We start from the raw sequence: 14,442 nt of genomic DNA on the forward strand, positions 1-14,442 counted from the left end.
AGGGATTATCTCTGAGTCCTTATCTGTTCAACTTAATCCTAAATGTTTTGACGGAACATATTTAAGGGGAAATTTTCAAATGTATGTTTTTCACGGATGATATAGTTCTTATAGCAAAGACAAGAGAAGAGGTTAATTGCAAACTTGAGTTATGGAGGAGGACATTGGAGTCGAAAGGTTTCCATCTGAATAGGAGTAAAACGGAATATTTATATTATAAATTTGGTAAGAGACTATTCGACAATAATTTGGAAGTGAAATTGGGAGATCAAATTATACATCAAGTGAAAAAGTTTAGATATTTGGAAGCCATTATTCAAAATGATGGCAAAATCAGTGGAGATAGTTCACATAGGATTCAAGCTGGGTGGTTTAATTGGAGAAAAGCTAAAGGAGTTATTTGCGACCGTAAGGTGCCTAACAAACTTAAAGGAAAATTTTATCGCACTGCTATCAGACCGGCAATGTTATATAATAGTGAATGTTGGGCTCTAACGGGACAGCAAGAGCATAAAGTTGGAGTAACAGAGATGAGAATGTTACGATGGATGTGCGGATATACACGTAAAGATAAAATTCGAAATGAGCATGTACGCGAAAAAGTGAGGGTAGCACCTATTGAGAAAAAAATGATAGAAAATCGATTGAGATGGTTTGAGCATGTACAAAGAAGACCAAGGGAGGTACCAGTGAGAAGAGTGAAACATATAACTTTGAGTCCGATTAAGAGGGGTAGAGGAAGGTTTAAGAAAATACTCTTGGAAGTTGTTGAACACAATCTCTTAATTAATAATATTCCTAAAAGCTTGATAAATGATAGAGCACAATGGCGTCTTACAATCCATGTAGCCGATCCCACTTAGTGGGATAAAGGCTTGTTGTTATTGTCGTCGTCGTCTATCATTCTTTAGATGCACCATCTTGATTTCTTTGTACACGAAGATGATACAGCCATTCTTATTCATATCTTTAAAGGCTTCTGTTTAAATCATATTAAATAATACTGTTTTGATAAAGCTAATGATTTTGTGAATAACCTACAGTCAGCAAAATATTATATAAAATGACATCTAAAATTGAGTTCATGATTAGGAGCATAACCGCCATCGAGATGCTCGAAGCTTAATTGTGTTATGGATTCCCTAATTACAACTTCGATAAATTTCTTTTTCTCTCTCTCTTTTTTGGTTACATTGACATACAATAATATTTACAATAATGGGGCTGAAACTCTACACTATACTATTTTCTGCTAGACGTCTAGGACTAGAAACTCATCAAACGTGGTTTTGAAGATCTAAGAAGATAGAACTGGAAGACACAAGTCGAATAAGAATTTAATGAGGAAACAATATATCAATTGATTTCTTTACAGTTTACACGCTTATGAAAAAAGGTTAATGAAAAGACAACATGAAAAGAATACACTGAACAATGAGGCCTTCTTATCTTACCCTCACATGCTCGGTTCGGAAATCCAAGAAAGAAACTGCGGAAAAATATGCCAAATGGTTGGAAAGAAAATATAACCTCATTATAATTTCTTTGCACAACTTCACCAACACTCAAATATGTTGTAACTTTCTCAGATGCTCCAATAGTGAAGTAGCCTTCCTTTTAGCCCTCTCTGTGCCGCTCCGAGCAAGTTCTGTCAAAGGTATAACAGCACCAAGTCTGCTTATACAAGCCAGATTTTCAGGATCCCTCTTACACAAGGCAAGTAAAATGGCAGCCGCGTTCTCTTTGTTTCGAGGCAATCCTGTCCTCAAAAGATCAATCAGAACAGGTATAGTGCTGGCCTTTACAATAGCAACCTTTGCTTCTTGGTGGCTGGCAAGAACTGACATTATTGTCAAGGCTTCATCGACCATCGATTTGCTTGAATCTGTAAGCATCTTCAACAATGCTGTAATGATCCCTGCTCTTATGGCCCTGCCCTTGTTTCCTTGATATATGCATAAGTTGAATAACGCTGTTGCAGCATCCTTCTTCCCTCTAGGGCTCCCATTCTGGAGCAATTCTACCAAAGCAAGGATAGCTCCTGAGGCACCAATAATTATCTTGTTCTCATCTGCAAGTGACAAGCTAAAGAGGGTTGCCGCAGCGTTTTCTCTTGCTTCCATGCTTCCAGCTCTCAGGATTTGGACAATGGATGGAATGGCACCAGCGAGCATTATAAGTCCTTTGTTGTTCTCATAGATGGAGAGATTGAGAATGGAAGTAACGGCATTCTCTTGAGTCAACACATCTTCCGACGTTAGAAGGTTAACTAGAACTGGAATGGCTCCTGCTTCAGCAATTAGTATCCTGTTATCTGTACTTCGTTTGGAAAGTGATCGAATTTCAGCAACAGCTGCTCTACACTCCTCAATGTTCTGGCAAGAGAGCTTCTGGACAAGAGCTCCAATGGCTGCCATGTCACCCGTAACATCTCTGAAAGATCCATCACTCTTTTTTATCTTCCCATTTGTAAGTCCTGTTGGCTGCTCAATATTATGCTCCATACACCACTGAGTTATAAGGCTCCTTAACACATAGTTTGGTGTAAGTGTCAGGTGTTGGAGCTTCTGCTGAGTTTTTGGACACGTTGTATTTCCCCCATCTATCCATCTCTGGATGTAAGATCTCTCATATGTCTGCCAAAAAACGGGTCAGAAAAACACTATTAAACAAAGGCCTTTGTTTTGGATTCTTTAACTAAGGAAGAACTTTTGCATTGAATTCTCAGAAAGAGCTTTATATATTAAAACTGAATTGAACCATACCTGACCTGTAGCCACAATAACAGGATCCCTCATTAGTTCCAATGATATAGGGCAAAGAAAATCTTCAGGAATTCGAATTGTTTCAGGCTTTTTTACTTCAGTCAGATTCTTTTCCACAGAATTTTCTTGACCTTCAGGATCAATGAGATTTGATAACGAAACCTTAGAAGATGCAGGGATGCTCTGTGCCCTTTCCAAGTGAGGACCAGTCTGATTTGTACCGCAATTTTTCCATCCATTGCTTCTAGGAATGCTCTCTAGATCTGATAAATTATCAGGACAGCTATGCTGTTTATGCAATCCACTCACAGATCTACCCAGCTTTTGGCTAATTTCCAGAGCCATTGGCCGGGATAAATCATAAGATGACAGCTTTGAAATCATATATTCATATTTTTCAGTGGCTCGTCTCAATTGTGTTCTCACCAACTCCACCTAGAGATGGATAAGTTACCCAAATTATTAAGCCAAGAAAAATCAAGAATGATAGTGATAGAATCCCTAATATATCTAAGTGTTACCTGTTCTCTGACTTCCTCTGATATTTCTAGATGATCATATGGTAGGATGCTTAATAGCTTTTCCAATTTCCATGTCACACACTGAAATTGGAATACAATTGTCTTGGCAGCTCCATCCTTAAATCAAGATAGAGCAAATTTCAGAGATGTACCCAGACATCTTTTTATAGATACATGCCCACAGAAATTCGGCAGTCGTAAGATTCAAAACTTAATGATTGGAGAAGTGCAAAATCATTTTTATGTAGAATAAATCCCAATGAAGTCGAGTTTTCTATAGAGTCAAATAGAACAATATACCAAAAAGCGAAACAGAAGAACGAAACTCGTCAATGAAATCAAACATAGAATCTGATCAGACCGTGGGTAGTCCATAAGGGACATTCTAGCTTCCTTTGTCTAAAGATAACTAAAACAAATATTTGATCTGATTTCTCACGTTATACAGTGAGTCTCATCATGCAAGACTTCTTCCTTGCTGTAACAAGCATGGCTAAATAAGTTGCTGCATCTGACATTCTTTCATAAAAGGAAATAGAAGACGGTATATTTCGGCAGCAGAATTATGACGAGGGGAAAATGATAAAGAATTTTGCAATGTCATACTAACTTAACAACAAATTTAAATTATTCAGAAACCAAAAAAAAAAAAATCGAAATGTCAGATTTTACTTCCACATTAAAGCATTTTCAACTCAGGAGACAAAAGGAGGCACCAAGTACATCGTCAGCTTCGATGAATTTTTCTAGTTTGTTCTCTCGATAATCACAACTACCAAACAGAAAAGGAAACCTAAGAAAGGAAGGGCTATAAACAATAAAGGCACCAAAATTGGAAAAATAAGGCAGATCAAACAACTCACAGAAGATGAATTAGAATGGAAGTTCCTAGCGACTGAAATAAGGCGCTTAGCTGAGTGGAGAGCGAGCACCAGATCGGAGGACCAGGAAGATGCAGAGCCAGTGGACGAAGTGGAAGCATCCAAGTTTCCGGAATCAGTGACGGTGTTCTTCGAGTCCCTAATCTCCTCAAACAAATACGTGAGTAAGGAGATCCGACGAACCAGATCGGTGCAGTCCTTCTTGAAAACAGCATCGGCGTCAATGGCAGGAGCGGAAGAGGATCCCCCAACTCCACCGCACATTCCAACAATGTCATAAACTAGACTAATAAGCTCCGGAGTTCTGTCTTCGGCGACGGCGCTGGTAGCTCCGCCGGCCATTGTCACGTTATCTCCCTCCTTCCCCCTCTCCCACTCTCTCTCCTCTTCTCCTTTTGCTTTCGCTGTGTTTGTCGTCTGAAGGTAAAAACAGTCTCATAAACCATCGTCAAAGAAGACTTAAGGAGCATCGACACGTCGTCACGTTCACGGGCTTTTTCAAATAAAATAAAATAATATTAATATTAATTAATTACTTAGTTATCAATTGATTTTTAATTCCTGAAAAAATTGGAAATTTATATTAATATTTATTTTTATTTATTAATAAAATCGAGAGTGTGTTGAAGGGGAAAAGCGAGATTCTCGGAGAGAAATTGAAGACGGTGAAGGAAATTCAAAGAGGGAGAAAAAAGAAACAAGAAGTGGGTACGGTTGGGTTTGGAATATTATGAATTGGAATGCAACTAACCACGCTTTTTCTTTTTCGGCGATAATATATATTATTCCTTGCTCACCAGAATATATATATATATATATATTATTCCTTTATTTTTTTCTTCTCTCACTTAATATTTTATTTAAATAATGTTCGGTACTATATCAGTAATTACTATGCATAATGATCAAAAAATTATTAATAAATTTTATTTATATAAGTTATTCTCATTAAAACTTGTTTAATTTTATGTAAACATAAGTAATAATATTAATTACTGGTCAAAAAAATAAGTAATAATATTAATTACTTATAATTAATTGATATTTTTACAAAAAATACAATCATTAAGTTTTGCTTTTAGTTCATACATTTTTTAATATTTTTCAATCTCTATAATTACCATAAGATTAGATTATATTTATTTTTTAGGTCTTTACAATTTTAATGCTTTTAGTGATTTCATTCCCTAAAAAAAAACTAAAAACACAAAAACAATTATATAAATTAAAAAAATCAATAAAATTATAAGATCAAATGATTATATTTTTACAAATTTTTATACAATATCTAATATCCGGTGTGACTGTGTCAATTTGAGCATTAGTGGGTTAAAAAGTATTATTATAATTATAGTAGATATTTTCTTACAGGATTTAAAACAATTTTTTGTTGGATTTTTCATTTTTTTTAGATTTTTAATGATTTACTTTAACATTGATTACATGTCTTTTTTTTGGTAGAGGAATACATTTCTATTTTTATTGTCATGCATATGATGAAAAGGACTTTCCATCATTCATTTTCCAAAATGCAGAATCTTGTCATTACCTGGATAAAAAAAATTAGTGGTATTTTTATGGGCATGTAATGGATTTTTAAAATAGAAATTTTTCTAGTTCTTGACGGAATTATTCTTTATAATAATTTGGTAATTATAAGTCCATTTATTTATTTTTAAATGTTTAGTTTTTGTTGTGCTACTGCTAGCTGGAATAAGGTAAAGAGATAAGTTGCTTGCCAACCTGCAAAGCAATCATGTTGTCCACGTGGTGGGGCTACCTCATAAAATCACACATAACAAAATCCAAAGTGATAAATAATTATTATTTATTAGATCAAAAAATAAAATAAAAATTGAAACGATGAATTAGTATTTATGTTTGAACCTTTATCCTATGCCCTTGATAGGAGAGAAAAGTGAAAGAAAAAAGTGAGAAGGAAACAAATTTTTTCCTTACTTGACTGCGGACAACAAAGAAAAAATAATATGTAAAACACACATATTTTTATTTTCAATTTTTTTTAAATATGAAGAGATTTTGAAAAAAAAATTATTTTTAAATTTATTCTTCAATTTTTTTATTATTTTCTCTTGCTTCCCTCTATTTTTATCATAATATTTGTAGTATAATTATATTTTGATCAGGAACTTTTGTTAAACAAACAATATATTTAATTTTTAAACTAATTAAGTAAATGTTAACTCTAAATTTTCAAGTTAATTTTCAGTTGAATACCTTGGTGGTATTTTCAAATTTTAATATTATTATATATTTAATAATTTAATAAATAAAATTTTAAATTGAATAAAATATTTTTTGTCAGTATTGAATAATATAATTAAAATTATTTTTTTAGTCAACAACATATGATAAAAAATTATTATATATTAAATAATAATATATAATATATTAAAAAATATAAATATTTTTATAAAAAATAATGTTATTCATTGTTTATATAAAATTAACAACTTTTCTTTTCTTCCTATTTTCTTTCGCTAAGTATAATAAGAGAAAATTATATTTTTTCATTTTCTCTCCTCTCATTTTTTCTCATTCCTATTTTTCTCAGCAAGCCAAGGAAAGCATTAAGCTTGTATTCAACTTGGCCCCAAAAAAAAAGCTCATATTCATATAATGGTGCTAATTTAGTTTAAATACAAGAAAAATAATAGGAAAAAAACCAACTGGTGTGGATCTACTAAAAGGGTTATATCATGATTAAATATAAGCTTTTAGAGTTTGAGTTTGTGTAAGTACATAAAATATATTTGGAAGAGCTATTCTACATTAAATTTAACTATGTTTGGATTTGACCAAGTTTATTGTATTGTGTAAATTATAAAACTCAAATTGATCAAAAAAGAAGAAAAAGAAGAACTCAATCATAATTGGATTGGATTGGTCAGTTCCATCATTTTGGGTTAAGAATTGGCCATATGTTGAATTGGAAAAGCCCCAAAATTGGTCAAAATGTAAATTGATCGAGAATTGGCCAATACCATTGAAAAACAATCAGAATTGGTCTTGAATCAGTTTTTCTTATTTTTTTAAAAAAAATTATCAAATATCAATAACTTAAAAAACTACATTATTTTTGTGCTTTTGTTTCTCTTTTGGTTAGTTCTTCTTTAGTATTATATACATTTAATGTTTAGTTTGGATGAAGGAAAAAGATGGGAAGAAAATAGGGAGAAGAGAAAATTGAGGGGAAAAATTTTTCTTTTTGGAAGTTTAATTTCTCTCCTATATTTTCTTCTCCATCCAAACGAAAATTTAATGATTCATTGATTTTTACGGCTAATCATGAGAACCTGCACCAACTTGGTGGACATTTAATCTGGCATATTTAATGTTTTGGTGATTTATGATCAACATAAATACTTTTATCATGATATTAAAGTGATTGACTGTAAATTTAGCATATATGATGTATAAAGAAATAGATAAACATTGTTTAAGATATTTTTATTTTTCATATATATTTTTTAAATTATATTAATTCAATTAAAACCTATCCTACCACAATTCGACTATTGAACTTTAATTTAATATATGTTGATTGATTTAATGTCTAATCTAATCATGAAAGCATCAATAAAACTCGATATAAGGTGTATTTTTAATTACTAATGAACAAATATAATGCCATTTCTTACAATTTTATATACACATGATATGTATTATTTATTTGTTAATTAATTGTTTTTATGTAATAAAAAATTTGTAAAAAGATATTGTTACTTTCTTTTTGGACAATACAATGTAGTTTGCTTTAAGACTAGAGATATAGTTTTTCTTTTCCTCTCTCAGTTTTTGGTAATAAGATACTATTGTTACTGCTTGGACTGAATATGAAACGTCACTCAAATAGATCACGAGACTAGTTGGGCTGAGTAATCGAAGCATCAGGCCTAATACAAACAAAAGAAGACAGCCCCAAAGCTCAATAAAGTCCACAACAAGTAAACATGTCGAAATTCCGTCAGCTTCAAATATCAGACCGTTGGCACGAAAACACGATTCTAAGTAATGCCGAAATCTATGCTCAAGTAGTTCGGTGAAACGGGCTGATTATCAAAATGAAGAGACCGTGCCATAAGTTTTGCGGGATTCCTAATTCTTCGATAGAACGTGCTAAATCTCAAAGGAAAGGCTTTTGCTATTCGACGCTATAAATAGAAAGAAGAAAAACAGAAAAAGCTAGTCAACACTTAATCAAAACTCGCACATTTTACATTCATTAGCCCTTTTCAGTTCTTAGTTTTTAGTCTGTAATCTTGTGCACTTCAATAAAATTATACACTTGTTCTACCAACGCCTTCTATCTTTTTACATTCGAGCGAACTATGGTAAGGGAACTCGAGACCTTTTTAATTATCTATTGAGACTCAGCGTCTCTTGCATGCCTGGTATTTATTGTTCAACCACGAATAATTTTTGGCACGCCTGATGGGACCTGTGTAACAAAGATAGCAAGGACTTGAAAAGATGTAACATCCTGATTTTTTATATAATAAAGAAATTGTGGAATTTAAGTTTTGAGAAAAAAAATGATAATAATAGGAATTTATATTATTTGAGGTTATTTAGAAATAATATTATGGTTAGGTATTTAATTATGAATTTAAAAATTTAAATTTAAAACCACATAAGCAATATTTAGTTAAGATATAATACATAAATAATTTTTTTTTATGTATGTGTTAAAAAAAAAGAGAAGGTAGAAGGAACAAAAAAAAAGGGGGTGGAAGGTTGTTGTTTCTAAGTCCCACATTGGTTAGATGAGGGAAGAGAAGAGGTGCCTTCATGTATAAAAAGGAGGGGGTGTGTGCATTAGGAAGCATGAGAGGCTAAGATGCAATTTAGAGAAAATTGCAACTTTTGGCCTAAAGGTTTGAATAATTAAATTCAAACCTATAGTTTTTTTTTAATATAATTTTGGGACTCACAATCCCATTTTTATATTATTTTTCTCTCTTCCTCTCACGTTGCTCGGCGTTTTCTTACAAGGGGGATTATTTTCTTTTTCTTCAGGTATGTTCTAACTTTCCTGTTTAGATTAGCATTTAAAAATTTATTTAATTACAAAATTAATTTTATAGTTATTTTCTAAATAATATTAGCTTTCTAGTGATATGATTATTTTGTAGGATAGAGTAAATATTTTGATTAGGATTTTTCTATAGGATAGTTAATCTGATGATATGATGGATTAAAAATATAGGTTAAAATTCTTAGGGATATAAAAAATATTATAGAATATTTTTTTAAGGTTGAAACTCATGTTTAAGAATTTTTGAGTTAAAATCTAGATCTATATGGTTGAATTTATGTGGAATCTGAGACGTAGGGATAAACCTATGATTATTAAATATTTATTTAAGTATGAATAGGTATTTTTGAGGTTATAGAAAGGTGATTTGAGGCTTCAGGATAATTCTAAAATTTTTAATTTATTTTTGGATGAATTTTTAGAATATAGAAGGATGAAATTGTGATACTAGAAGTGAATTGAGGATAAAAAAAATAGTTCATTAGGGTACGAGAATTTTAGAAAAGAATTTGGAAAGTTAAATGAGGCATAAATCTTAAATTAGTGTTAATATGGACTATAGATCTAAGACTTTCTAACTCTTTAAATTAGAGTTATTTATTTTAATGTAAAATTAATATATAGTATTGTGAAATAATTATGTAGATTATATTGACAAAGATAGTGGTGAAAAAGGAGTTGTGAAGGGGAACTTGTTATTCAAGACACAAGGTAACCATTATTAATGTGTTGTGATGGGTGTGTTTGTGAATGGTTATGTGTTGTTTTGTTGTTTGAAAAAATTATGAATTATTGAAAATAAATACTGTATATACTTGTTTGAAATTATTGCCAAGTGGGTTAAAAATTTATCTTTGTTTATCATGATGAGATATTATTGTTCGGATATATTCCTGTTTGGATATTTGAATGATGCATGACTTGTCAGGGTATTTTAATGTATGGTGTTAATGGGAATTTCTGTTCGGTTAATTATTACCACGTGGTAAGCCCTCATTGGACCCAATGAGTGGCGTGTCGCTTGGTCCAACTCACCTTTGGCCGGGTGATTTGGCGTCCGAGCATGGTGAAAGGAGGATATAAGGTGCAGTCATGCAATTAAATACTTGTTCGGTTTGTTTGAAAATATTGTTCGGTTAAATGTTTTGTGTGCCCACTTAGCAATCGCATGATTAGTTACATCCGCATGCATCATTACATATTAATTTTTGGTTACTGGGACTTTTAAGTCTCATTCCCCGTGGTTAATATTTTTACAAGAGCGAGTTCGGCCGAGAAAGCACCAGAGAGGTGTAATATGTGTATGAGACACCATCTTTTACGTTGCCTCTTATTTTAGATTATACAATGTATTTGTGCCAACTTAGGACATATCTTCTTTGTGGAGCATGTAAACTCTAATCCTTTTTATTAAATGCATTTATATGTTCAAGAGGATTATGTCTGTCCCTTTTAATTTATGACCTGATTTGAATAACATGTTATGAGGATCATGTCTGTCCCTCATGGTTCTAATTACTTTTTAAAATATTTTAAGACCTGTGGTATATTGTCTTGGATGTATCATGGTAGAAATTTTTCTACCATGAGAATGGTTTTAATAATTTGTGAAAAATCGGTTTGTAAATTTGAGGGTGTTACAAAAGACAAAAAGACTGATGAAACAGGTACTGGTTCTCACAAGCCACAAGGGATCTCTGCGCACGCAAAATCAGAACACTTATCACCTGATGCTGAAGCAGCTGAACATCGTGAGCATGTGGTACCGGTGACAATAGGTAGCAGCAGCACGAGCCCTGACTTAAGGTCAGGAAATGGCTAACCCAACCCACTAATCATATCTAATAGACCTGTGGCAGAAGTGCTGCGGGGAATTTAAGACCGGAGGGATAAGCAACTGGAAGAGAACCAAAGGTTTTTTACCATATCCCTAGAAGTGTCATAACGCAGGGACAAAGAATGATAGCAGATTATGATGCAGGCTCTGTATGAAGGCATAAATAACATAGCCACATCATTGAGAGGCACCCCTCTAGAAGCAGGCTCAAGTGTAGGGCCGCTTGGAGGGTAGCAAGCTAGAATCAATATAGGCACTGGCCATCGGGGCCACATACTTGAGCTTGGCACGAGTGGCCCGGGGGGCACGACAGTGATCCCAGAACATTCAATTGAGCCTTAGAACCAACTGATGAATATGGAGGCCCTAAGGGATGCCATTTAAGATATATATGGACCAGGGCTAAGCTCAATCGGTTGCCTCACCTTTTTAAAACCTTATCCGGAGTATATAGATAGGGACAACCCATACCCTCAAGGGTACAGGATCCCTGACTTCACATTGTTCTCAGGAAACAAGACATAGTCAACCTTGGAGTACATTGGGAGGTTCACAATCCAGTGTGGCGAGATTGCTAATTATGAAAATTTTGCCAACTTAAAGCTAAGATTGTCCTCAAATACTCTCACGGGCCCGACATTCACATGGTATATGTCATTACCTCGTAATTCAATCATTAGCTAGATGCAAATGGAGCAGAAGTTTCACATCCAGTTCTATAAAGTAGAGCCTAAAGTCATCATAGCAGAACTCTACAAGCTCATACAATGGGTTGGAGAGACGGCAGACCAATACTTGGTGATGTTCAAATGGCTAAGGAGCAAGTGCCACGTGTCACTTCTAGAAACTGAATTTGTCAAACTGGCACAGGCAGGACTGGATATAGAGCTCTGAAAGAAATTCTATGGGATGGAATTTTGAGATTTCTATGAGCTTGTGACCAAGGTGTGGGGTTATGAGGAACTACTGAAGGAAGAGGACCATCGCCGACAGATTATAGCTGGGACCTATTTTAGGGACCTACACGTAGCGGTGGCGGAACTGAAGAATGCTGGTCACTACATATGCCTAGCTCTAGTAAGGAAGGCCGAAGAACTGCCCAAAAGACTGAACGCAGTTTCAATACACCTTTGATACTACTAAAACAGAGGAAATTTTTGATTTCCTCCTCAAGAAAAACTTCATCTCCCTGTCCATGGATCATAAAATTCTTTAGAAGGAAGAATAGAGAGGGAAGGAATACTGTAAGTATCATCACTTATGGAGCCACAGTACCAAGGCGAGCTAAGGATTCAAGAACATCGTCCAGGACCGAATCAACAAGAGAGTTTTGAAATTCCTTAAGGAAGAATCCGTGGTAGTAGATGAGGACTCGTTCCCCCCATTTGCTACGGTCAACATGGTGGGAATAAACTCTGGCAAACAATGGCCCAAGAAAAGTAATGGTAAGCAGAAAGATGGGAGACCTTAGAACGTCTGAAATAGGTATGAAGTGACTCAACAAAACTCTAAGTCAGTATGAGGCTGCTTGGGGAAAACCTACAAGCCGGTCCAGTAAGAACAAGTCTTCTAAGTGGGACATAGGCTTGGAAGAGCAGAACATGAAAAGCCTAGATGGCTCCAAAGTAGTTTAAGACCACTTAGAGGAAACCCAGAACAGAGGTAGTCAACAGAAAAGGAAGAAAAATGGAAAACGACCCTCAAGATGGGATGTTGGCCTGGGGGATTGGTAATGACTGAACCAGATGGATCTAAGGTAGTCTGGGATCGCCTATGAGAGCCATCTGGCAGATTCGACTTCTTTGTAAAGTGCTCAGCACCCCCTGGATCAGGTGAACCATTTAAGGGGATACCAACGAGCAGGGATGTAGGCCCCAACGGCCTACCGTTACTGCCGTTAACGCCATAAAAAAATAACACAAAGCTTCCTTCAAAACCAAAAGCCGTTAAGGGCCCGGGCAGGTTCGTTACGCAGCTTGACAATATACTGCTTCTGAAATGGAGAGTTGTGAGACACAAGAAGTTCCTAGCAACCTTAATAAGAACCCAAAAGCGATGTCTTCAATGAAAATAGGCTACACAGAGGTACCTTGAACAGTAAAAACCTGAGGTACAGGATAGCCCTGACATTCAACAGGAGGCTAGCAAGTTCAGAAGGAAGTCCACCAAGGATCAAAATAAAGGAAGCAAAGCCAAAAATTAAAAAATGGGATCATTGACGTTGGAGAGACACTACTCAACCTCTGCTGCATGGTCTCATTAATACTATCTTCTCAATTCTGGTCCACTACTGGTTATACCCAAAGCCAGCAGAAATAGAACTCCTCGGGCCGACACAGACGAGCACGTATCAGTATTGTCTAATAAAGCCAAGAGAAGAAGAAGGATATAAACCTATAAGCACGCAGGCACAGAAAAAAGAGATTGTAAAGCCCATTTGCCAAATCACTTTACAAGTAATAGAAGGAAAACCAAAGCGGGCCGTCCTGGAGAAACCTAGCGAGAAGATGACTTAGCACCTAAAGCCTTTATACATCAGGGCATATTTCGGTAGGAGACCAATGACTAGGGTCCTCGTTAATAATAGCTCGACGGTAAACATTCTATCAGCCCGCATAATGATCAAGATAAAATGAGAAGAGCATGATTTGATGTCGATCGATGTATCAGCTGTAGGGTTCATTGGGACCGCGTCTAAGATCCTCAATGTTTTACTATTACAGGTGGATGTCGGGACCAAGTCGTCACTGACAGCCTTTTTTGTAATTAGCACTACAGCACAATACCAAGCCCTCCTAGGTCGAGATTGGATCCATGCCAATGAATGTGTACCCTCTTCACTATACCAGATGCTTTTTATATAGAAAGGAGATGAGGTAGAAGTAGTCTAGGCTGAAGACAAGCCATTCACAGCAGCTACTGACTTCGTGATGCAAGGAATTACGATGCTAATGTAGGCCCATTTACATTTCGAAAGGCTCAAGGAATCCTTTCATGTAGAATAACAATAAATGCTATAGTGCCTCTAACCTCATAGAGGCGTGAGCCCATTATAGAACTAGTTGATGACTAAAACAAACAAAGAAAAGGACGTAGCAACCACGGCCATTCAAAAGCTATGGTTGCACAATATATAAGAGAAACTAGAAGACTACGGACCCAAGATTTATGGGACCGAAATCGTATATGAAGATGAGACCCAGAAGGTAGCACAACTACATGACTAGACCCTATACTTTTGAAATTCGAAGACATAGCCCTAAAGGTCTAGGATCCATTAGAAGAAGTAAATCTTGGATCCCCAAAAGAGCCAAGGATCACATTCATTAGCTCACTACTAGATAAAGAACAGAAGGATGCTATCAAGTTAACACTACTG

The 14,442-nt window shown here is 34.9% G+C and overlaps 1 protein-coding gene across 1 annotated transcript; it reads right to left on the reverse strand.

Annotated features, from left to right (window-relative positions):
- Positions 1-1,306: 1,306 nt before the first annotated feature.
- LOC129312013 (U-box domain-containing protein 11-like) lies at positions 1,307-4,589 on the reverse strand. The gene is made up of 4 exons (XM_054954551.1): positions 4,150-4,589; positions 3,287-3,403; positions 2,766-3,200; positions 1,307-2,636 (listed from the first exon to the last, which is right to left on the reverse strand). Exons 1-4 carry the CDS (start codon positions 4,507-4,509, stop codon positions 1,566-1,568), a joined length of 1,983 nt encoding a protein of 660 aa, XP_054810526.1. The 5' UTR covers positions 4,510-4,589; the 3' UTR covers positions 1,307-1,565.
- Positions 4,590-14,442: the final 9,853 nt, after the last annotated feature.

Source organism: Prosopis cineraria, unplaced genomic scaffold (genome assembly GCF_029017545.1).
Source record: "Prosopis cineraria cultivar Desert tree isolate PC_DT_omini unplaced genomic scaffold, ASM2901754v1 PC5, whole genome shotgun sequence".
Lineage (NCBI taxonomy): Eukaryota > Viridiplantae > Streptophyta > Magnoliopsida > Fabales > Fabaceae > Prosopis > Prosopis cineraria.

Bases quoted from the DNA above. Each gene is read 5' to 3' on its own strand.
- LOC129312013 (XM_054954551.1), bottom strand. From the start codon at position 4,509: ATGGCCGGCGGAGCTACCAGCGCCGTCGCCGAAGACAGAACTCCGGAG. The intron at 3,201-3,286 runs GTAACACTTAGA...ATCCATCTCTAG, and splicing joins CAGAGGAAGTCAGAGAACAG to GTGGAGTTGGTGAGAACACA. The intron at 2,637-2,765 runs GTATGGTTCAAT...GTTTTTTGGCAG, and splicing joins TTATTGTGGCTACAGGTCAG to ACATATGAGAGATCTTACAT.